Consider the following 24,185-nt stretch of genomic DNA (forward strand, 5'->3'; position numbering starts at 1 on the left):
ATACATCTTGGAGATCTGTTAGTCCAGAGATCTATTCCATCCTGCTATGGACTGAATATTTGCATCCCCCAGAATTCAGCCTAATCTCCAGTGTGATGATATTTGGAGATAGGGCCTTTGGGAGGTAAATGGGTCGCAAGAGGAGAACCCTCATGAATGGGATTACTGCCCTTATAAGAAGAGACACAAGAGAGCTTGCTTCCTGTCTCTCTCTGCTCTCTGTCATGTGAGGATATACTGAGAAGACAGTCATCTGCAAACCAGGACACCAGCTCTCACCAGACACTGGATCTGCCAGCACCTTGACCTTGGACTTACCAGCCTCCAGAACTGCAGAAATAAATGTTTGTTCTTCAAGCCACCCAGTCTGTGGTGTATTTGTTACAGCAACCCAAAATGACTAAGACACTTTCTTTTTATTCTTTTTAGCTGTTGCATACTATTCCACAGTATCAGTATACCTATAGTTACTTATTTAGGTGGTTTTAATTTTTCACCATAATCAACCCCTGCTTGATGAAGAGTCTTGAAAAATCTTTCATAGAGTGAATTCTTCTAAGTAAAAAATGCAATTCCATTCACCTTAATGGAAAAAATGTTTATATTTTTCTAAGCCTCCAAATCATATCCATTTGTCCTACAACATCAAATACCATTAAAATGGACACAATTATTTCTGTAGTTAACATCTCGTAACATAACTCAACCAGACATTTTCTCATTAACTGCCCTATAATATGGCTGTTTCCATCCTCTCATTCAGTATTCACAGATCATACACTTAAGACTTTGATGTATTTGTTCATTCAGCAAATGATTACTGAGCACCTACTAGGTGCCAAGCAACAGCATTGGGTCCTGGCAATATGGTAACAGACAAAAAAATCTGTCTTGCGGAATTTACATTCTAGTGCAAGAGATAGATAATAAACAAGTAAGATACAAAGGATGTTAGCTATGATACATCCTGAGGAGAAAAAAACTGCAGGGAAAGGGAATATGAAATATTGGGAAGGTTGCAATTTGAACTGGAGAGACCTCACCAAGAAGGTGGCTTTTGAATAAAGACCTGGAAGAAGTGAGGGAGGGAGCTGTGAGTCTGCCGGAAACAAAAGTATCCCACACATCTGTGACGGAGATGCCCTCCAGGACCAAATAATTCTTTCTGACGGAAATGGCCAAAGTCTTTCTGTCCAGCAGTCCATCATTTGGTTTCTTGTCCTTTATCACATTTCTTAGCTGTGGGACTTTTTTTTTTTTTTGCAAAGATAGCAGGCTAGAGCTTTCCTGCAGAAGTGTCAAAAAAGGCAATCGTTGTTTTCAATGAGAAACGGATCATTCAACATGAGGTTTATAACATGAGGGAGAATGGGATGTATAGGTTGCCCATCTTCTCTTGGGATCAGAGGCATCAGCAGGAAAAATGTGGTTAGGCTTCTGACAGGGAGATTTGTGGAACAATTTATCTCTGCCTGAAGCCACAGGATAGGAAGAGGAGAGCCCAGGTATTAGCTGGAGAAGGACTCAACCCAAGGGAAAATGTCCTTTTTATGACCAGGTATCTGTCCGTGGGCTCTGTCCAGTATTTTATATACTGCCTGGACATAAATCCTAGCTCTTCCAATTATTCGGTGGATAAGCATAGAGATTATTGAACCTCTCTGAGCTTCATTTTTTCACCTGTAAAATGGGTATAATAATAGTAGCTATCTCATAAGATTGACAGTGGGGATTAAATGAGATCACAGATTTAGAGTGTCTGGAACATAGTAAGTACTCAGTAAATAAGAATGCCACCTCCATCACCGTCATCATTATTTGGGTTTCATAGGGAACAGCATCAAGGTCAGAGGCAAGAAGGCATTATTCAGTACATCTTTAAGATATTTATTAGTTTCTCACAGCACCTGGTACTGAAGATTCAGCTAAATGGCTGCCTAGATAAGTTGGTAATCTTCAAGACAGGGAGAACATAAAAAAAAATCCCTATGCTCCAGGCAGGTGGTAGAGGGTTAAGGATTTTCAGGAAGGGTGGTGATTTACAAATGGGTTTCCCTGGCACCAGGGAAGGGGGCGGGGGAGGAGGAGGAAATGGAGCCATTTTAGGCGTATCAAAGGCACCTGTGAGACAGGAGGCTGGGTTGATGGCCAGGAAGCTGCTTGATGTAAATGTCTGTGAAGAGGTGATGTGGCCAGCCTGGGGTGAGAATCATCCAGGGGTGACCTTGCATGGCTTCATTCTGTGTCTCTTTAGTCCCACTTTGTTCTCAGTTGCATGGAAACAACCAAAGCTGACAACCAAATCTTTCAGCTACAAATCCACCTCACCGCGTAGAGAGCTAAACATGTAAGTGTTCGGATGTCTCTAAAAATAACACATGACGTTTCTTTTTTGTTTGGAGGCTGTGTGTAGTACTTTAAAATACGCTGGCTAGTCAGGTCCAACTGCCCTGGGTTTGAATCCTGGCTCTGTTTCACTAGTTGTGTAACGTTGGATGAATTCTAGAATTTCTCTGGGTCCCAGCGTTCTCATTCGGGCCATGGAGATTGTAATAATATCTACCCAGTAGTGTAATTATGGAGATGAAATGGGACAATGCTCATAAAATACTCAGCACAGTGTCCGGCACATAGTAAATACATATTAATTATTATTATTGAAATCTTTTGGATGGATTGTTTTCTGAGGAGATCAACGGGGAAAGGGTAGTATCATCAGAAAGAAAGGGGAAGGGAAGAAAAGCTGTAGAAAAGAGAAGCAGGACTGTAAAGGCTGATCCAGGAAGAGAGGCACTTATGAACTGTCAAAAAAAAAAAAAATCCTGAGAGAGAAAAAGGATAACATGGCAGGGACTCAAAGGCAGAGAGAGGCTTAGCTTTGCTTTTTGCCAGGGTTCCATCCATCTGGTCTTGGCTTCTCTGCTGGCTTTTTCCTCCAAATGATAGCTCCAGAAGCCCAGCGGTGAAACCCAGGGCAGGGAGATAGATCATTTCTGAATCACCCCAAATTCTGCACTCAGGGGAGGCATATAAAAAATGTACATATTATTCTTTTGCAGTATAGAATTCCCCTGAGACTAATAGAAGAGACAGGCCTGTCAAGTGAGTCAGCAGTGACCACAGGCAGACATAATCCCATTGCTTTTTGGCTGACAACTCATGCAGAGGGAAATATTCTCTGATCCAGACAAAGGTAAATGTGGCTTAAATCCCCACACAAAATTCTAACCGTAATTCTCTTCTATCCCCAGTCGATGATGACCCCAGATGCCAGAAATATCAGAAACACCATCTCTGCATTTCTTACTGTTGGGTTGTAATAATTTAGTCATTGCTAAAGGTAAGATTCTCAAAGGGTAGGATAACTCATTATTTTCAGATCTAAGCAAAAAAAAAAGAAAAAAAGAACAGAGTGATGTGTTTCCTCAGATTTGTTTAATAGCGGGTATCGTAGCACAGACTATTACGGGGGAACATACAGAAAATGAGCACAAACCTGAATAAGTTATGAGCTATCTAGAAGAACAAAACACATGGTGAACCACATGGTTTTTTTTTTTTCTTTTATGTGAATGAAGGGTGGCTGGTCTGGATCCACTCCTATGGCTTTTTGAATTCTAATCAATTATAAAAACAAGGCAAAATTGCAGTTCTAAAACAGATTGTCAGTATGTCCTCCTCTGATGTGCCTTCACAAACACAGTCATTTAAGAAACCAGGTTGAAGTCTGGATCTGAGTTATCAGAATGTAGGCTATGCTTAAGAGGAAGATCAAAGGGCAATTTTCACATTACAAAAATTAGCTTAATGCTGAAGAATAATTGCTCTTGTAAAATTAAACATGGATTGAAATCATGTATTATGATCCACCCCATCTGTTTAGCATACACTTTATCTATCTATCTATCTATCTATCATCTATCTATATCTATCTATCATCTCTATCCATCTATCATCTATCATCTCTATATATATATTACATATATTATATATTTAGGAAAGAAGAGAAATATGTTTATTTTACATTTTTGCTGAATTACTTTCCTAAGACGTAATTCCAAGACCTCTGGGATGCCTTTGATTGAAATCCACCTGTTTTTGTTTCTAACTTAAGTGCAGCGTGGCCAGCCTGTGTAGAAGGTGACTTTCCCGGATAGGTGAGCTCCTGGGTCAGCTGACGTCTACAAAGCACAGAAAAGCTCTCCTTTCTGCATTCAGACTTCTACCCTATATTTAGCACTTTCCTTTAGCCCACCCAAAGCCGATGCTTCTCCATCCCCTCCGAGTTCTGCTGCTAAGGTCCCTGGTTCCTTAGTTGGTGTTGCTGAGGCTCCTGCCACCGCCTCAGCTCAGCTGGTCACACTACTCATTTAATCATGAGCTTGCAGTGCAGCCCAGTGTGAGACCCAGAGAGAAGACAGGATTCTGTTCTCAGTGGGATAGAATATTTAAGCTTAGGCCTCTGCTTTAAGATTTGGGACTCAATTTTACCCTTTAGAGCCATATGTATCAATACCCCAAGGCAATTTTTTTCTGGGATGCATTTTGCTTTGAATTGGAAATATGCTTTTGATGTTTTTTTATTTAATAAGGCACAGGCCCAGGACTACATTCATTATTTAGACTAGAACTTATTTTGCACTTGATGTAAGAAAAAAAGCTGCTACACTTGTTCAGGGTAATTGCATAGAGTGAAATGAAACCAATTTATGTAAAGGATTATTGAAGGAATACAAAACTTCCATAGTAAGCCTGCTAAATCATTCATTAAGTGATTGACATTTGCCCAGATTGGGATCGTGGGCTTTGCTTGGTTTTAAAGGAAAGCAAAGAAGCAATTATTTAGAAGTGAACATGAAAACCAGCATTGAAAGAGAGCGATCCTGGAGGGTGGATATATTTTAAGTGATTATTCTCTCTTAAATAATGTAATTCACAGACCATTGGGCTCGGCCCCAGTAATCATCTCTCAGCCTGTTTCTACTTGGCAACCTTTGATATTCTATCATTAAAACATATGTAAATGCAACGTAAATAATGTCAACTACATTTTTAAAGGATAATTATCTCTTATTCTTCTACAGATTCCTATTTCATTTTATGATTAAAAATGTTGCTATAAACTAAATGGGTGCAGTTGGGCTTAAAGTCTATTTCTGGGAATCCAGCTCTTGAAACTACTCATTCCTGTTACATTTCCAGTTAATATCTATAAATCCATCCGACGCTAAAAAATCTGATGTGAAGAAATTGTAAATCTAAGTCCTTTCCTCTGCTCTAGACATAATACGTCCAAAATTTACAAAGAGGTAAATGCAACATTTTCATCAGTTAATTGTTCTCTAAACTTAACATCAGGAACATTTCAGGCAATCAAGGAGAGGAAAAAAGAGCATCTTTAATTGATTCCTCAGAGAGTTCTTTTCCAGATTGTAAATCATTGTTCTTATGTTTTCTATTTGGTTGTTTCAGGAGCTACACAAATGAAATACAGGATGCAGATGAATAAAATGCTAACAAGATACAGGGCAATATTAAAATGGTCCCACTTTACCTGGATCGGATAACGACAGTCTACTCCATCAGAGGAATAAAAGCAAATGTCAAGGAAGGATTTTTACCCTTACAAAAGTACATGCTTCATTTGCCTTGGAGAGAGCCATGGGGCAAGACATCTTGTGATGAGGCTTGTAGGGATGCAGAAGGGGCTCTGAAATAGGAGCTGGATATGAACCCCCACCCGGAATGAACGAATGAACTTAGCGAGCTCGTGAGAAGCACCCACTGTCAGTGCCTCTCTTGGTTTCAGAGGCTCCTCGACAGCCTCTCATGGATCAATATACCAGTCAGTCAACCCACACATCAGTATTTTCCGCCCTTTAGAATTAATGATGGTATTTACCATTAGTGAGTGTGATCTGTGAATTTATAGAGTATCTTGCCTCAGATTGAAAGATGTAGTCGGGGGGTCTGCTGTGTTAAGATCCCTTTAATTTTCTATTTGAATGTCTCCAAGCTTTGTAATTATGTGATCATGTACTTATGGTCATAATGAGTCAAGTTTAAACTGGATTCTCTTCAGTACCCCTTTTTCATATATATTTTCACCCCATATATAAAGTTTGGGGTCAAAAAGTCCAGGGCGTGTTGAAAAATACAATAATACATTGAAGGGCAGAACATTAAAAAACAAAAAACCACTAGTTTACCTTGCTCTTCAAATTTTTTAAGGTTTAGAAAATTTATTAGTATTTTTAAGCATTTTAAGAATTATTCTAAACCATCTTCTGGAGTATTTGTCTAGGGGCACCTGGCTGGCTCAGTTGGTAGAGCGTACAACTCTTGATAGCAGGGTTGTGAGTTTTGAGCCCCCGGTTGGGTGTAGAGATTACTTAGAATGACTGTCTTTACTGGGTTGAGATCATGTTCCTTTATTGTGAGCACACAGTAGAAGCTCGATGAAAGCTTCTTTTCAGAATGAGTTACTATAAAGAAATACTTACGTTTCTCTTTTACCATAATAGGTACTATCTATAAGTAGTGTTATCTTTGCCTATGATATTTATATAACAAAACCAAGTTCAGTATAAGAATTGACTTAAAGTAATACTATAAAGAATGGGAACTTAAAGGTGGGAAATTAAAGGATTAAAAAAAAGTCTCGGATCTGCCCATGAATTTCTAAATATAGCATGCTTGGCCAGGAAAATGGAAATGAATATTGGTGAATGAACTTCAAATGAAAGGCAATTATCAGTATAAAGCCATGTCAATTTAAATTAACATAAAGAAAACACAACTATTTGTAAAACCACCATATACATTAAGAGACAGGATACTCTCTCTCAACTTGCATTCTCCAGACTGTCTATGCAAAATTGCCTGTAGAGTCCTCCAAGGGGCGTCTGGGGCCAGATGCGTAGAAAACATCCCCGGAAATGGTATTAGCAAAGCAATGTGGCCTGCCCTCCTCTTTAACCAGACGGAGTCGGGCCAGGTTCCGGCTGAGCTTCTGAACAACCCGTCCGGATACATGAAACCTGCAGCACAGGCAGCAGCAGCTGGAGGGCGTCCTGGATGTACGTGGTGCTGTTGCAGCCCTGGGAGGAGGGAGACACATGCTTGGAGGGCTGCCTTCAGGGTTCAGGCCTGACAATTCTTCCCATCTGATAACGGTCCCTCTCTTCAAACCTCACAGTATTTTATAATACGCTCCCTTTAATGTTGGTGCTTAAAGCAAATGTAAACACATTCCTTCGGGTGGAATGCATTCAGCTCTTCAACAGAGAGAAGACTTCTCTCCCCACGGGGCAAGTCATTTCCATAGACTTGGAGGGTACAGCGATATGTGTGCATGCATGACCCAACATGTCTGGTCGTACCCATCCTTCTCCCAGACCAACCCCACTGTCCTGAACTAACCCAAAAGCACAGTGTGCAGGGAGCTCTAGCGTGTCTTAACCTAGAGGTGAATAAACAAGCATGGGATCCATAAAGGGAACTGGAGATATTATTGCGCAATTATTCACAGCCAATCCTTGAGGGCTGTCCTCCTCCTGTGCATGTTGGTACCTTCTCCTTGGTTTGGGTATTCGATGTTGCCATTCGTGTTCTGTGGTACCCTAACATACAGCAGTGCACAAAGGGGCCATTTAATGTTTCAGGTCACCAAGTCATAAGAAAACTCCCACTGGGGAAATGAATCAACATTTGACCACATATTCTTCACGATCAACATAGTAAGTGAATCTGTGGATGCCTTCTGGGTGGCCGGGAGAGACACTTTCTTGTTCCACAGTCTGCCTCTGACTGCCTGGCTTTCCTCTTAGCTGGGTCCTCCAGAGCTTGCCTCCTTGTCCCTGATGGTTGACCTCACCCCCCTGCGTGGCGGTGTCCTAAATGGTGACACCTGATGCCACCGCTTTGTTACTTTTGTACCTTGGTTGTTTTCCTTAACAGTAAGGCACAATTCGCACAGACATCACTGTAAGTATATAAGTAGCCTTCCCTGACTTGCATTTGGTAATTTCTAAACTCGGCAATTGACAGCTACTCCAGTGTATGTCAAAAACTGCTGGATATGCATTGCCCGTGTTCAAACTTCACCTGTGAACACCTGTGGTTGCAGCTGGGCGCCCTGGGGCTATAGATGTGCCAATTCCTTATAGTGAGGCCCCTCCTGGAAGGTCTTCCTCCACTAGTCACAGGCGGAACACAGCAAGAATGAGGCCTCCCAGGCCTATTTTCTTCTCTCTTAGGTTACTACCTCTGGCAAGACCACAGCGGTCTGGGGACAGCTTCATAGCAGTGTTACCGAGTCCCAGCGAGCCGGCAGGCCATGGACTGAGTGGTCTCTGAGGACAGAACCTCTGGTCACTGAACAGGCAGAGGCTAAACAGTCAACTGGTCGACACTGCTAGTCTGAAGCTTAGACCCAGCTAAACCAAAGGTTCTCTTGAATGGAGAGAAGTGCCCATTTTTACAAAAATCACCACTGAGCAAGAAGCCCTCGTTGCAGCCGCTAATCACAGTGTTAAATCTGGTGTCAAACTTGGCAGCAGAAATGTGCTTCTGCCGGAGGAAACAGCAACAGAAATAACGTGCAAGCTTAGCATTTCTCTTTATAATCAGGAATTCTTGAAAATTAGGGATTGTTGTTTCACCCAAGGGTTTAACAGCTGGTTGGGCTATACACATGTACTCAAAAAAGACTGTTGATGGTAAGATTTAGAATTACTATAACACTCGCTGCCTGGGAAAAAGACAAAAAAAAAAAAAAAGTAGCTCTAACATTTGCTTTGATTCAGAAGCACTTTCTCTCTGGGGGCCACTTACCTCTAACAAGACACTATTGATCATGGGGTTAAGGACCTCAGCCTTCTTGTCGCTCTGTGGAATCAAAAGGATGAAATTGACAGATTAGGTGCTCATACTGCAAGGCTTGCCACGTCAAATGTCATATGCTGGCTTTGTTGAGGGATCTCTTAAAGAGGAAGGAGAGGAGAAATGGAATGCTTATTATAGACCAGGCTTCACATTTGGTGCTTCTTCTATATAATCTCATTTAATTTTGACCGAAATCCTAGTAGGTAGGGAAGTACCATGATATGATAACCTTAATTTAGAGATGAGAAACTAGAATCAGGAAGGTTGAGCAACTTGTTTAAGGTCACATAGCTAGAAATTTAAACAGATGTTTTTAAGTATTGAAAGCTTGTAGCACGTCTGGGATTACGGAGGGGTGAGTGAGGCTGAGTCGTACAAATACAGGGTTGGGTCCTGTCTCTACTGAAAATGTTGATATTTTGTTCATCATGATCTTCTCGCATTCATTTTCATTTTTAAAATTTTACATTAAAATATCTATCTAGCTGACTGATGTTGTTTCTTTGTTTTTTTGGGGGGGGGTGGCTGGGGGCAGGGTAAGCTCTTAAATTTTGCGGGTGAGTTAAGTACTTTACTGGCCCACCCTAGTCCCAGCCCCAGTCAGTAGCCTCATTTTCTTTCTTGTTTTAAATGCAAACATGGGTACTTGGTCCTAGGGTATGTCTTCCAGATCAGTAGCAAAAATAACACATTTTTTAAAAAGATCTTTGTCTTAATTCTTTTTTTTAATAAAAAGATTATTTATTTTAGAGAGAGGGGGAAAGGGAGAGAGCGCACTCTCTCTTTCATGCCGGCAGCAGGGAGGGGCAGAGGGAGAAGACAGAAAATCTGAAAGCCGACTCCCTGCTGAGCACAGAGCCCAACATGGGACTCCATCCCAGGACCCTGAGATCATGACCTGAGCTGAAATCAAGAGTCTGATGCTTAAATGAATGAGCCACCCAGGCACCCCCAAATTAAATTTAATATCACTTCCAGACAGATCTGAAGATTCCAGTTTGCAAAACATGAATATATGTAAAGCACAGAGATACAGAGCCTGAATTAAGTAGGTGTTCAAAAAGTGAGAGCTAGTGTTAGTATCATTATTATTATTTCCACTATAAGTCTATCAATCAACAGTCTTCTCTAAGTGCTCACTTTACTCTTAGACAATAAATAGTTAAAGGGCCTGGAAAGAGAGAGGGCAAGTTTAATAGGCTGGTGTTCCTTATTGTACCAAGACGACTTTATGGTAAACAAAAGTATATAGATGGAATCATATCTTTCCAGAGCAACGCATTTTCACTGACACTACTCTACTGAGGGCAAAGTAATGTCTTACTGGGGAAACCACAATGGAGTCTTGGGGAAAAACTCTTTAAAAACCCAGTCATTTTAGTAACTAACCAGAAAATCCATTATGGTATTTGCTTTCATGTTTATTTGATTATCAATAAACCTCTAAAATACAATCAAAATGAGGGCAATAAAATGACATTGGTTTTCAGAATCAATGAGATATGCATGCAACTTAAATGGAGTCTGGAGAGTGATATGCACTCATTAACTTCAAGTTATGAATAATGGCTATTTCAGAGAACAGAAACTCGATGTAAATGATTCATCTTAGCACAAGACCAGGGGGATTGTTGTGACGGGACGGCATTTCAGTAAACTCTGTTTAGCTTTAGCTTTTTCCTTCTCCAAAGTGGTAACCCGTGTCTTCTGGGTTTTGTGCACACAAACATCGGTACGCATGTACGATATACCTAGGTGTGCACACAGGTGTAAGTGCAGGTGCACACCCAGTTGCTAGAGCCTTGCTACTCAGAATGTACACTGTGGATCAGCAACACTGTTACTGAGAACTTATTAGATGTGCAGAATCTCAGTCCTCATCCCTGGCCTACGGGCTCAGAACCTGCATTTTAACAAGTTCTTCTGGTGATGTGCCTTCACCTTCAGGTGTGAGAAGCACTGTGCTGGAAGACAATAGGTCAGAAAAAAAGGGAAGCAATACTGTGAATATTACCCACGAATGTAAATAAATGGATGTCCAACATAAACCATAGATAACATATAACACACACACCTAAAGACATATACATCCTCATCCCTAGATAGCCACAGAGAAACAAACAGTTGGCCATCTGTCTGGCGGGCAGCCACCTGGAGGTGAGAGATCAATTGAGAGGCCTGGGGGCATTGGTCACCCCTTCGGGCCTCAATTTCCCACCTAGTGAACCGGGGAAAGAGTGAGAAGAGGGTACAGAGAGCCTTGGGAAGCTGGGTGGCTGAGGCCATCTCATCCCGATTAAGACCTCGCACATCTCTGTAAGCCTGGCAGTTACACCACAGTCCACAGGTGTCGGTTACTCAGACAACACTGAGCACACAAACGCGTTTTATCAAGCCTATCGTATCAATGAACTTCTCTCTCTCCCTTCACTCTTCCTACATACAGTGAAGCTCTTACTGTGGAAGCCCCCAAATTATACAAGTGTGAAAGCTCATGCTTTGCAAAATAGGAGAAACAAACCAGATGCCTTGACAACAGAATGAATAGGTGGTAGGTAGTTCAGCCCTAATTAGTCAAGTCACTTCTCTGCTGACCAAGTCACTTCTCTGCTGACTGGTCTATAGTCATTTCCACTTCTTTTGAGAACTGCCCTTGGCCTTGGTGGGGAGGGGGGTGGGGAAAGTGCGCCCCAACAGCCGGGCAGGTCTGCATGATATGATCCTGCCCCAGTCGCTACAGGTGATACCAGGTGGACATGTGACCTGCACTGACGAGCCTTGCAGGCTTCTCACTCACGAACCCCGAATCCGAATGGAAAGACATGGGGTTGGGAAGTGCTACAACTCGGTCACATGAATGGCAACACTTTGGAGAGAGAGGGTATTCGTATCCTGGTGCTGGGTCCCCACAGCTGCTCACATTGCTCTACCTCCTTTAATAAAGTCCCTTCTCTGGGTCGATTATGTAGAGCTTGTTTCTGGTCCTTCCTGTTAAAGGCTGAATTGAGTCCTCGCAGAAAAGATATAGTGCAGTCCTAACCTCCAGGACATGGGAATGTGCCCTTACTGGGAGGCAGGGTCATCGCAGATGTCCTGAGTCAAGATGACGTCACACCGGTCATACCCGAATTCCATACAGATGGTGTCCTTATCAGAGAGAGAAATCTGGACACAGGCACAGAGGGAGGATGATGTGAAGACAGAGAAAGAGCTTGCAGTTAGGCAAAGCACGCCTGGAGCCACGGCAGTTGGCAGAGGCTCCTTGAGAGGGTGCCTCCGACACCCTGCCTTCAGCCTGCCCGCCTCCAGAACCCGGACGTGACACAGCTCGCAGTACCCGAGAAACAGGCCCCGACGGACACAGGAAATCGAACGTGCTCTTCCTCACGGCAAGATCTGCCCTTGAGTTCAGGGCCTTAAGAGAAACAGTAGAAAGGTTAAAAAGGAAGAGTTTCCACTTGTCTTCCTGATGCCACTAAGGTGGGGTTATATAATGTGAGTGGCCTCTGAAGAAAATAACCAGAAGCCGCACCTCCGAACAGACGCCGAACCTTTCAAAGTTGTTCCCTTGAGAACAGAAACACTTATGCGAATTGGTACAATTTTTTTTCTTTTGGTTACAGTTGAAGTGTAATCATAAAGTAAAGAAACCTCTCACCTTGGGTGGTGTATATACGACAGGTTCTGAGGGCAACAGTGAATGCGAGCATTCAAAATTATTTTAATAGAGATTCTTGAATTATAGGTCACAGATATTAATTAATGAAAGGAACTTCCATTTGACTTCTATTTATTTATTTGAGAGAGAGAGAGAGAGCAAGAGCTGGGCGGCGGGGAGGGGTAGAGGGAGACAGAGAAGCAGACTTTCCGCTAAGCAGGGAGCCTGACTCGAGACTCGATCCCAGGACCCCGGGATCATGACCTGAGCCCAAGGTAGATGCTCAACCAACTGAGCCACCCAGGCGTCTTTGACTTCTTTTTAAACAAATAAAGAAAATGAGGCCCAGAGATGTTTCAAAACCCACCTATTATGTTGTAAGTCGGAGATGGCAGTGTCAGGACTAGAACCCAGTCGGGTGAGAGCCCGAGGCTGCCTGTCCTGACAAGGTGCTCCTGGTCTGGTTTCAGCAGACATCATGGCGCAGCTTCCGTTTACCGAGCTACCAGAGAAGGCACTGCAACCTGCACTTCTCCTCACACTTCCTCACAGACCCATCTTCCATAAAGGGTGGAAAAGAGAATCGATATTAGAAACTTACCCCAACAGTGGTTAAAGAATTTGTAAACTTCTTTGATAAGGAGGCCACTTCTTTACACATCGCAGTAGTTAATCTGAAAGAAAAAAAAAAAAAGTGGTTTGAGGATTTTCCATCAGATAAAATAATTTAACCATCAAGACAATGACTGGTATTGATACCGTATTCCATTTAAAAGAATACACACAAGTTTGAAGATGCTCTGTAGAAATGGGGTTCCTCAACAATCTTCCATGATTCACAATCACCGTTGAATCGAATCCTGGTTTTCTCTGCAGGCGTAGTTAATGAATAATCACCTGATTCACCCTACTTCTTTTTAGAATCAAAAGCATATGCAGGAAAATTTGAGGCTTGAGCTCCATATGTTTAGAGGTGTAAGCCTCTTGCCAAGTGGTTTTTCTCTAGCTTTCTGGTCATTTTGAAATAATAATGAGCATTCACTGAGGTACTATGTTAAGTACTTTATTTTTTTTTTAAGATTTTACTTATTTATTTGACACAGAGAGAGAAAAAGCGCACAAGCAGGGGAAGTAGCACAGGGAGAGGGAGAAGCAGGCTCCCCGCTGAGCAGGGAGCCCGATGCGGGGCTCGATCCCAGGACCCCGGGATCATGACCTGAGCTGAAGGCAGATGCTTAATCACTGAGCCACCCAGGCACCCCCTTAAGTGCTTTTATATGAGTAATCATATTTAATCCTCATAGTGACCTTATGGATTACATTAATATCCCCATTTTATAGATGATAAAACTGGCACTTAAAAAGGTTAAGCAACTTTTTTTTTTTAAGTAGGCCCCATGCCCAACGTGGGGCCTGAACTCATGACCCTGAGATCTAGTCGCCAGCCAGGCGCCCTAAGAAGGTTAAATAACTTGCTTAGGACATGGGATAGAGCTGGGATTCAAACTGAGATGTCTCTTTGTTTCCTGATTATGTTTTTTATTAGATGCCTCATAATAAAGATCCTGTAAAATCTGTTCTTAAGACTTATATCAAAACTCCAAGTTCATTCTAGCCATTTGACTTGTAAGGAGTTTCCCCAAGAAAATAATGCAAGACAGGCGCAATATTTAACAAACATTGCTTTGATGACAAAAACCGAAAACCCAATTAATGTAATGATGTGAGTATTATCTGTTTCCTTTTATAATTCATATATATGACTTTTACTAATAGTGGTTAAAATACTACTAGAAAAACAGTAACTCCAAGTCAAGAATCTTACATGTTAAAATATCTAGTGAAATCAGTAGAGGTAAGCTTTATTTTGATAAATTCTACGTTATGTATGTATTTGTTGAGCTCTTTCTGTCCACCATTCCTTCCATCCATCTATCCAAAACTTATCTGCAGAAAGGGTCAGGAATAAGATCCAGGGATAGCCCAGAGCATTTTGTCTATGTCGTTGGGCAGGTGGGTGGAAAGGCACTTATTATACAGACAGATGTGAAGTCTTGTTACCTTTTGCTTGGTGCAGCTTGGCAAGGTTGGGATAATCTGGACTGGAAATCAGAGGTGCTAAGAGTAAGGTCCTGCTATACATACTTAGGGACTTCTGAACACCCTCCCTTTACAAACAAGTACCACAAATATAAAAGAGCACTTAGATGTTTTCAAGTTTTCCTCCTTTTCCCATTCCTCTTGCTTTTATACATTAAGGTAAGTACATATTTTTCCTAACTCTATTAAGTGCAGGATTGTGTGGTTCTTATAATATCTTTCATTTTCCCATGTTTAGGTAGGAAAATCTAGACTAGATGACACATCCTTACAAGGGAGGAGAAATGCTACCAGTAGTACAAAGATGCTAATATTGACTTTTTGGAAGGTTCTTCGACGAAACATCTGCTCCCCAACCTACGATGCCAAATGCAGTAATAAGCAAAGACTAGTTAGCTAGCAAAGTGAATGGGTGTGTTGCAATGTGTGTGTGTGTACCCATATATTTTTAGGAGGCTCTATTTTGTCTCCTGTGTCTGTGTAGTAATGAGAAGGTGTTCAGATCTGTGCTAATTTTCTATACCACGCATAAAGCCATGTGGGTAAAGTTAATGGCTTGTTTTTCAGCTCCACACCAACTGTCTTAATATATGCTCCATACCGACTATTTTCATGTATATAAAGTTACATCGATACACATTTTTATTTTACTGGATAGACTAATAATAGGGGGTACTATTTGTTGAAGAAGATAACATATGACAGCACATATGCACACACATGCAATCCGCAGGGAACTGGCTTACATCACCAACCATCACTGCCAGTATTCAGAATACGCAGAGACTGGTGCTGGTGTAAGTCCCTAGGAACAGCAGGGGTGTGTTGGAATATCTTTGTGAAGCTGACTGAGAAGTCGCATAAAGATGTTCTTTCTCTATTCTTGTGGTACGTTAAAAACTCAATTACCTTAAAAATCTGTACTTCTACGACTTCAATCTATGAAAATAAACACTTACCCTTGAACGATTTAGTGTCTTTCCTTAAATGTCTTCATAAATAATTCCTAGTTAACTATTATTATTCTTGCTAACATGATTCGGCTAAGAATCTTATGAGTCCTAAGAGAGCCTATTTCCTAAGATGACCACAGACCAATGGAATTAGTTGACTTGTAATTTAAATCTTTAGTAGCCTACGGGGGGCGGGGGGGGGTGTGGGTACACGTGCGCATGTGCATCTGAATGGCACATACACATAAAACTGGAAACATGAGAATTAAAAGTAACATTTACTTTATCAGAACTCTTGCTTGGTCCTGAGCTGGTTTTTCCTCTTCTTGCCCATGAAGAATTAATTCTGCTACTTTGTGAAGCTGCTCGATACAGCGTGCTGTTACTTCTGCCAGACTTTCGATGGACAGCATATATACTTCCTGAAACAGATAAATGCAAGTAAGACAATTATTAACTGAGCAGAAACTTTTTAAAAAACCCTGTGATGTGGGGCGCCTGGCTGGCTCAGTCCATAGAAGCATGTGACTCTTGATCTCGGAGTCGTGCGTTGGGGACAGAGTTTACTTAACAACAGCCACCACCACCCTATAATGTCAAAAAAAATTATATAATTCTTTAAAAAAATGGCCTGAAAAGTTTACCCAAAGATTAATGGGCATATCTGAGGCTCTTCTAAGTAGAAATGCTGCCATAAAAAGGAAGTGTTGCCAGGTGCCCAGGGACATGGCAAGCCTTACAGCTGTGTCCCTAGTTCTCAGAGCGATTCTGGGCACACACCAGGCAGGGGCTCAAAAATGCTTGTGGAAGGGCAACTGAATAAATAAACCCCAATGGCCATTTCTCTTTACAGTGACTAAGTTTAAAAAGTTACTTTCTTGGGGCGTCTGGGTGGCTCAGCCGGTTTAGCAACCAACTCTTGGTTTCGGATCAGGTCATGATCTTGCAGTTGTGGGATCGAGCCCCTCATCGGACTCTGCGCTCAGTGCGGAGTCTGCTTCAGATTCTCTCTCCCTCCCCCTCCCATCACTCTCTTTCCCTCACAAATAAATAAAATCTTAAAGGAAAAAAAGAGGTACTTTCTCTAAAATGATAATTCAACGTAAAAAATGAAGTTATGGCAAACTCATTTTTGAACACAGGCAGGCTATAAATTATGCACACATAAATTTATTAAACTACAGAATAAAAACTGTGGCCGTGAAATTTTTTTTGGAAAAAAGCTTCAATTACCTCATTAGTTTATGGGGCATAAAGACATTTTATAGTTACAAATTTGCATATCAGATGGAATTTTATCCTAATGATAAATCAACAGTATTCTCAAAGATCTTTTTTCCTTTAAATTATCATCATAAAGCTCTGGAGAAAAATGACAATATCTCTGCTAAGTCACAAATTGTCCTGGCATTGAAGAATTTTAGTATTTGTCACATTAATCTTCATATTTCTTTTTTTTTTTTTAAGATTTTTTTAAAAATTTTTATTTATTTGAGACAGAGAGAATGAGAGAGAGAGAGCACATGAGAGGGGGAGGGTCAGAGGCAGAAGCAGGCTCCCTGCCGAGCAGGGAGCCCGATGCGGGACTCAATCCAGGGACTCCAGGATCATGACCTGAGCCGAAGGCAGTCGCTTAACCAACTGAGCCACCCAGGCGCCCCTAATCTTCATATTTCTATACTGTTAAAACAGGGCGCAAATGAAAATGAAGTGGTTTCTCCTCACTCGAAATTCAGCTGCTAATAAAACTGAAGTCCTATTGCTGCTCTTCAGGTGGCAAATCTGAATTTATTAAATAAATAAATTTACCTCAACTGTCTTAGTTCTCCTTTCTTCCTTTTTGTCTTCTTCGAGATTTTCTGATTTCTCTTCCTTTTCTTCCTCTGTAGTGTTCTCCTCCAACTCTTCCACCATATTTATGGACACTGTAGTCTGATCTTCTTCTACCCAGTCATAAGCTTTCTTCATGGCCTGTGAAGCCCCCCCATCCAACCAAAGCAACACTTTTGTTATGCAAATCTGGAGACTAAGACATTCCAATCCCAAGACTGCCCTCCACCTTCCCAGGGTGGGGTTCTCTCTGCATTCAAAAAGTTGAGGGGCAATTCCTCAGTCTCCTTAAAAACACCTTGTTGGTGCTTTCTGGTGAATATAAAGAAAGGCAAGGGGCCAGAACAGAAAGGAAAGATGGAGAGAACACTGCAGGACCTTTTTAAAGAGCACTGTAAAATGATACACAGATAAGAATGAAAATGACAGTCACCTTGAAAGAGCGATAGTATATTTTTCACTTTTCATGACCAACCATAAGAGAATAACAGTACTTTTTTTTTTATATATATACGCGAGAGATTTAGCCAGGGTCATTGCTAAAGCAAATTTCCTCATTCGATATGTCTCATGAAGCCCTTAATGTTTCATGAACCTAATAACGTATGACGCAGGGAGGACGAAGGATGGCTCAGCTCTTGCCCAGTCACACCAGGGGAGGATGGGAGCTGTTGTCGAAGATCTGGGGCTGCTCTGTGACTAGTTTAATTTCACATGAGTGCAGGTGGAGCAACCTGTGGCCGAAAGGAATTACGGCTAACTTGACCAAGCAGAACGGCCTCCCTTCCCTGCCTGTTATTCCCTGAATTTAGAAAGGGCAGCCTCACCCAGCTTTTATCATGATAGTTTAAAGCTGTTTGCTTAAGTGCAAGTTGTATCTGGGTTTATGTTAAACTTGCTTCTCCTCTTAAAGCTCACCTGATTTTGTCAATAAGCCAGTGGGACCTTGGAGGCACCACACGCACATGCGCGCGTACACACACACACACACACACACACACACTCTCTCTCTCTCTCTCTCTCTCTCTCTCTCCCTAAGCAGGGGCAGGTGCTACACAGAGATGAATGAGGCAATTTCCCACTGTGTTCAAGTCACTGACCTGTCAGAATCGGTGACCTCTATCTGAGATAAAGAAATTACTCATATCTCCCCCTCACTGCCTCATCCTGTCCTTTCCTCACCCACCTTGATAAGTGAGGGCCTGCATTCCCTAGTGCTTGCTAAAGAGAAGGGAAGAAAAAAAGAGTGAGCGAATGGGAAAAAAAGCACAGTTTTAAGTAATTAATAATGAGTGTCCTCATTGAGAAACTCCACAGCAAGACCTTATACTAAAACTTGCAAAACGTACAATTAGAAGAAGCCAGAGTGATAAAGCTGGATCGTTCTTGGACACCATGTGGCACTGGCATTCGGGGTGGGTGGGGGGAGACGTGTGGCTGACTGGGCTGGTGGGCTTCTGTCTGCCTGATTCTGACACGTCCCCCAGTGGGGATAGGGGAGATGGAATCTGAGAAAGCCCTTTGGTGATTCTGCACCCCTTGTCCTTCCCCTGCGCGGAAGATACCCACTGCTCTGATATGCAATTCTATCTTGAGGAGAAGTGACTTGATCAAGATCACAGGGTAATTACTAGTTAAGTTGCAACTAAAATGCAGGTCTCAGCATGGCACAGTCTTGCATGTTCTCTCCCAACACATTTCATTGTGTGGCCTCCTGGGATCTTAATTACCGGCCTCATACTCTCCTCCCCTCGTGTGCCATTTGGGGCTTGGGGTTTTTCCATTTCAGGTGGATCACTTGAATTTTACAACCAATACCTTTAAAAAGCACAGCAACAATAAAAACTCCGACATAGCACTGACCTTATTGAGTTTGTCAGGCGTGGCTGCAACATGTAATTCAAAGAGAAGTTCCGTAAGCATGCTAGCAAATTCTTCTCCCTTTTCTTCTAAGGCTGGAAATAGAAAATGACAGAAGTAAGAAGCATGATTTATTTTTCATCCTTCAAAATGTGGCAGCTCCCCTGACCTTACAGCCTGCAGTCAGAGTCAAAGTGGGGGGGCTGCAGCAGCGCCCCAACCCTCCCACCCCCTGGCTTACAAGCACGACAGTCAGGCAATCAGCTACTGCTGTGTGAGGGACTGCCCAAGCCTTGTTGCTCGACGTTCTAGTTGGGGTGCCCCCAGGCTGGCCCGAAGGCAACATGAAGACAGGGAGGGATGATCTGTCTTGCTCACAGCTATAGATGATCGGTAGCTATTTGTTGAAGGAGTGACTGAATGAACAAATGAATGATGTATCTCAGGTCTAGAAGACCTGGACCACACTGTATTTATGACCTGGAGTATTGTTGTGCTTAGCATTGCAACTCTAATAATACCCAGGACACCCTTTTATGTCCACAGAGCCACCGTGCTAAGCAAGCAGAACTGGTCTCCACGGGCCATACACTATCTGATGTAATGACACTGAATCTCTGGAGAGATGTCCCAAGGTTTGCAAGGACACCTATTGGTCCCATAATACTTCTTAGTATTCTTCCTTCCAGAATGGGAGCTACCTAAGGACAGACATGCTATTTGTTTATACTCATTCCTGAATCCAGAGTATCTAACACAGTGCCTGGAACATAAGTGTTTAATAAATACTTAGTATTTATTTAATAAATATTATGTATTTATTGTAAGTATTTATTAAATAAGTATTTATCAAATAGTTTGTTGATAAATTATGTCATATAGAATAATATATATATCACATATATCATGTTATGCATAACATATCCTCAAATAAAAATAAATTGATATCATTGGTGGGTAATAAAGAGAGATTTTTAAAAGTTATAATCTTATTTCTTTTTCTCATTTATATCTATGGGTTGAAGCCATTTTTAAAGTTTCTAAGTGCTAAAGAATTGACTCCACAATGGGTTTACCACCAGTTTGGGGAGGAATAAAAGCATCATTAATCTGCCCTGATTAAACCATCTGAAAATACTCTGGCTTACGTCAGTGGGTGAAGGCAGTAGCTTCAGGGAAAACTAAGCCATGTGAGAAAAACTGTATTTAACACTTGTGTGTATGTGCCCTTTTCTGTTTTACAGACAAAATGGCTAATTAGCAGCTCGTGAAGATAGCCAGGGTAACCTGTAGGTCTTTGTTCACAATATTTGGCTTCATCATTTTATCATCACCTAGAATCCACATATTCTCAGGGGAGAGACAGATTAATAAACAGATTAGAGAAGTAAAACATACATGTCAGATGATAAGTTTTATGGAGAAGTATAAACCGAGGCAGAGGAATAGGGACGGCTGGGGGTTGGGAAGCAAGAGGGCAACTGACAAGGTGCCATTTGAGTAATGACCTGAAAGAGGAGAGGGGTGAGCAACACCAGATGGGGTGCAGGAAGGGAAGTCCAGCCAACGCAAGGTCCGGGAGAGAATGTGCCCGGCTTGCTCAGGGACAGCAAGGAGGCCAGAGTGGGGGCAGGGAGGTGTGTGCCTTGTGGGGGGGGAGGGGAGAGAGGACTGTCTCTGTTCAGGATGAAGCTAACACTAGCAAATCATTATAACCCAAAGAGGTAAGTGCGCTGAGTGAGGAGGCTTTTGCAGTACCTAATCTTGTCCTCAGAGGGGTGTTGAGAAGGCTTCCTGGAGGAGGTGTTGCCTGAACCTAGCCTAGCTAATGCCTACTTGCATGAAAGGAGAGATCGAGAGCTAGAGAGTCAGAGAGAGAGAGACAGAGAGAGACAAAGCTGAGATTCTGTCTCTGCTGGGCAGAGATCTTGGTCTAATCCTCTCTAGGTAGGCAAAGTAAGAGGGGGTAGGGACACATCTGGGTGGCATCAACAAGGTCTTGTTCCCAAATTACCTGGTCCTTCTTATTTTGTATGTGGCAATGTTGCAGGGCAGAAAGAGCCCCGGACTTAGTTGTGGCAGGTGTGGGTTTTACCCCAGCTCCTGCATTCAGAGAATCTGTGGCCTGGGGCTAATCATGGGTCTAGTCATGCCCTCCTGTAATTAAGGATAATAAAACCCACCCATTGGGGCACCTGGGTGGCTCAGCTGGTTAAGCAACTGCCTTTGACTTGGGTCATGATCCCAGGGTCTTGGGATCCAGCCCCAAATCTCACTCCCTGCTCAGCGGGGAGCCTGTTTCTCCCTCTCCCTCTGCCCTTCCCCCCTGCTTGTGCCCTTATTCAAATAAATAAAATCTTTAAAAAATAAAATAAAAACCACCATTTCAGCTGTAGCATTGCTGTAGGATCAAATAATATAACAAATGTAAAAGTGTTTTGTAAACACTAAAGTTTTATCTAACTATATTGTTATGGGCTACAAAGATATAACCATAGGGAGATTAAAAGTATCTGGGAATCATCACTCCTAAATTAGGATATAAGTACTTTGTGTAGCTCCAGCTTTAATTTTTTTTATTTTTAATTTTTAAAGATTTTATTTATTTATTTGACAGAGACATGGAGCCAGGGAGCACAAGTGGAGGGAATGGGGGAGGCAGAGGGAGAAGCAGGCTTCCCGCCGAGCAGGGAGCCCAATGTGGGACTTGATCCCAGGACCCTGGGACCATGACCTGAGGCAAAGGCAGACGCTTAACCAACTGAGCCACCCAGGCACCCCTAGCTCCAGCTTTTAAATGTGCATTTGTTCTAGAAAACAGAGAAGGACACCAATAACTTTTAGCACATATTTTAGGGAAAAAAAGTCACAAAAAAAATGGAAGCGGATAAACAGATGATAAATAATGTTGCCACAAAGAATACCTATTACTATAGCACTTGGTTCGTACATATGGTCCAGATCTTCACCAAGGCAATACAAATAGAAAAGAGCCTTTTAAAACCTCTTCACAACAGTGGTAAACCAAATTAGAGACCCATGGCAGTGTGATAAAATTACACGCTGCTGGAAAGACAAACATGCAAATCATTAGCTAAAGCTATCAAGCGCAGAGAAGCCCAAGGTTGAGTTTATCTAAAAATGACAGTTTGTTACATTTTTCCAAGACTTGCAAATGAATTACTTAGGTGTTAAGAGGCTTTTAGGAATGTAAATGCTTACAAGAAAAAAAAAATGGATGAAATGCTCTGGTTTCTCCCAGAGTTTTCCTCCTGGCTTCTCTGCTCACCCCCACTGATGAGATTCCTCTTTATAGCATTTAGATAATCCCTCCACCTCTATGGAGTTGTCATGCTCCATCATAATTGGATTGATTTAATGACAACCCTGCTATTCTTTTCTCCCAGTTTTTCTTTATGTGTTTGACATTTTTTTATTAAGTTAATTAAAATTAATAGTGTTTTGATAATCTGGAGATGCCCTATGGGAAAATGGATATATTATGGGAGATAACAGGGTTCTGTCACTTAAGGAGAGACGAATCTATTTCTTAAGCATGCTGCTCAGGACTTCATATATGTATATATTTTTTTGGTCATATGAAAAAAAAAATCCCAGTTTACTGAAGCTCTATATTAAGACTGGAACACATCGTATGTAGTAACATTTTCCATTTAATAGTATTGAATCAAGGTTCCTCTCTAAGAAATTGCGCTAGTTGGGGATGCATACTGCTTTTACTTGCATGGGCAACACTATTGCTTTGATGTTAGGAGAAATCTGGGATCTTCTTTTTATCCTTTCTGAATGACACATCCTATAGGATTAAGGCTTACCTTTGGCACCATGAAACCAAAGAGAAATAACCTGGATCCTTTTGGGCGATCGTTACTCTGGAAATTGGTTCATCTTGGGCCCATAATACTACCTGTATGAACTCTGACAGCTGGTGTCTTAGTTTCTCATTATTAAAACAAAAACAAGGCTGTCCTCCTTTGTGACTCTTGCAGAAACACACAAATGCTCAAAAACATCGTTCTCCAATAGCCTTGTTGCTATTGGCCTCTTTCTATTCTTCAGTATAATTGAGTCTTCTATTTTGATGCAATGAGCATAAATCTCATTCAACTGAAGGCCATAAGGTCCGCATGGGTGATAAAGCAGGAGATGGTATTTAAATAACAGTTTGCAAATGCTTAGAATAATTTTGCCCTGAGCATCGAGGCTGAAGCACTTGGCCCTCATGTTTGAGCCTTGATTAAAGGTATGCAACACACCTGGGCAGAAAACACTTCCAGCTACTCGATGGGGCTGAATGTGCATGATCACTACTCTGTGTGTGGGTGATAACAAGTACAATCATAAATAAAAATACAGTTTACTGTACCTTTACTACTTCCCCAGCATTGTTTTAGTACTCTAAATAACAATACCGGAGAACATTCTTGAGCAGTTCTGTGCGCCAAGCTCTGTAAAATATATCTTTACATACATTATCTAATTTGAGCCTCACAATAGCCCTTGGGAATATGTATCCGTGTCTCCATTTTACAGATGCAGATAATGAGTTTCAGAAAGGTTATATAACTAGTTCTAGGCCATGCAGCCAGCTAGCAGTGAAAATGTTTCAAATGGACCTTTGAGATAGGAGGAGCCAGCCTTGTGTGTCAGCCTCACCCGAACAACGGTGGCTGTGGGGCTAGGCGATGATACCGGTAAGAAATCACTCTCCATGTACAACAGCAAATGTTTTGCTATATTCTGCTCCTAATTAAATGGGCAACATAAAGCAATTCTTTTTTTAATTGCCCTCGATATTTTTTCTTAAATATTTTATTTATTGAGAGTGAGGGCACAAATCGGGGGGGGAGGGGCAGAGGGAGGAGAAGCAGACTCCC

The 24,185-nt window shown here is 41.8% G+C and overlaps 1 protein-coding gene across 7 annotated transcripts in view; it reads right to left on the reverse strand.

Moving 5' to 3' along the window:
- Positions 1-5,378: 5,378 nt before the first annotated feature.
- The window catches only part of FAM114A1 (family with sequence similarity 114 member A1), a 67,416-nt gene continuing 48,609 nt past the window's right edge, over positions 5,379-24,185 (reverse strand). For 4 of the 7 annotated variants that reach the window (XM_081812478.1, XM_081812475.1, XM_081812476.1 and 1 more), the window contains exons 9-13: positions 19,291-19,382; positions 17,407-17,568; positions 15,880-16,019; positions 13,146-13,218; positions 9,491-12,301 (exon numbers count right to left, since the gene is read on the reverse strand). In XM_081812478.1, coding sequence (XP_081668604.1) covers positions 12,038-12,301; positions 13,146-13,218; positions 15,880-16,019; positions 17,407-17,568; positions 19,291-19,382 — 731 coding nt within the window. In that variant the 3' untranslated portion in view covers positions 9,491-12,037. Of the gene's footprint in view, positions 7,101-8,835; positions 8,890-9,490; positions 12,302-13,145; positions 13,219-15,879; positions 16,020-17,406; positions 17,569-19,290; positions 19,383-24,185 lie in introns of those variants that run through there. The other 3 variants (XM_081812480.1, XM_081812479.1, XM_081812481.1) reach the window with 1 other exon arrangement.

This window comes from Leptonychotes weddellii, chromosome 2 (assembly GCF_054177405.1).
Source record: "Leptonychotes weddellii isolate Sample4059 chromosome 2, ASM5417740v2, whole genome shotgun sequence".
NCBI classification, from domain to species: Eukaryota; Metazoa; Chordata; class Mammalia; order Carnivora; family Phocidae; genus Leptonychotes; species Leptonychotes weddellii.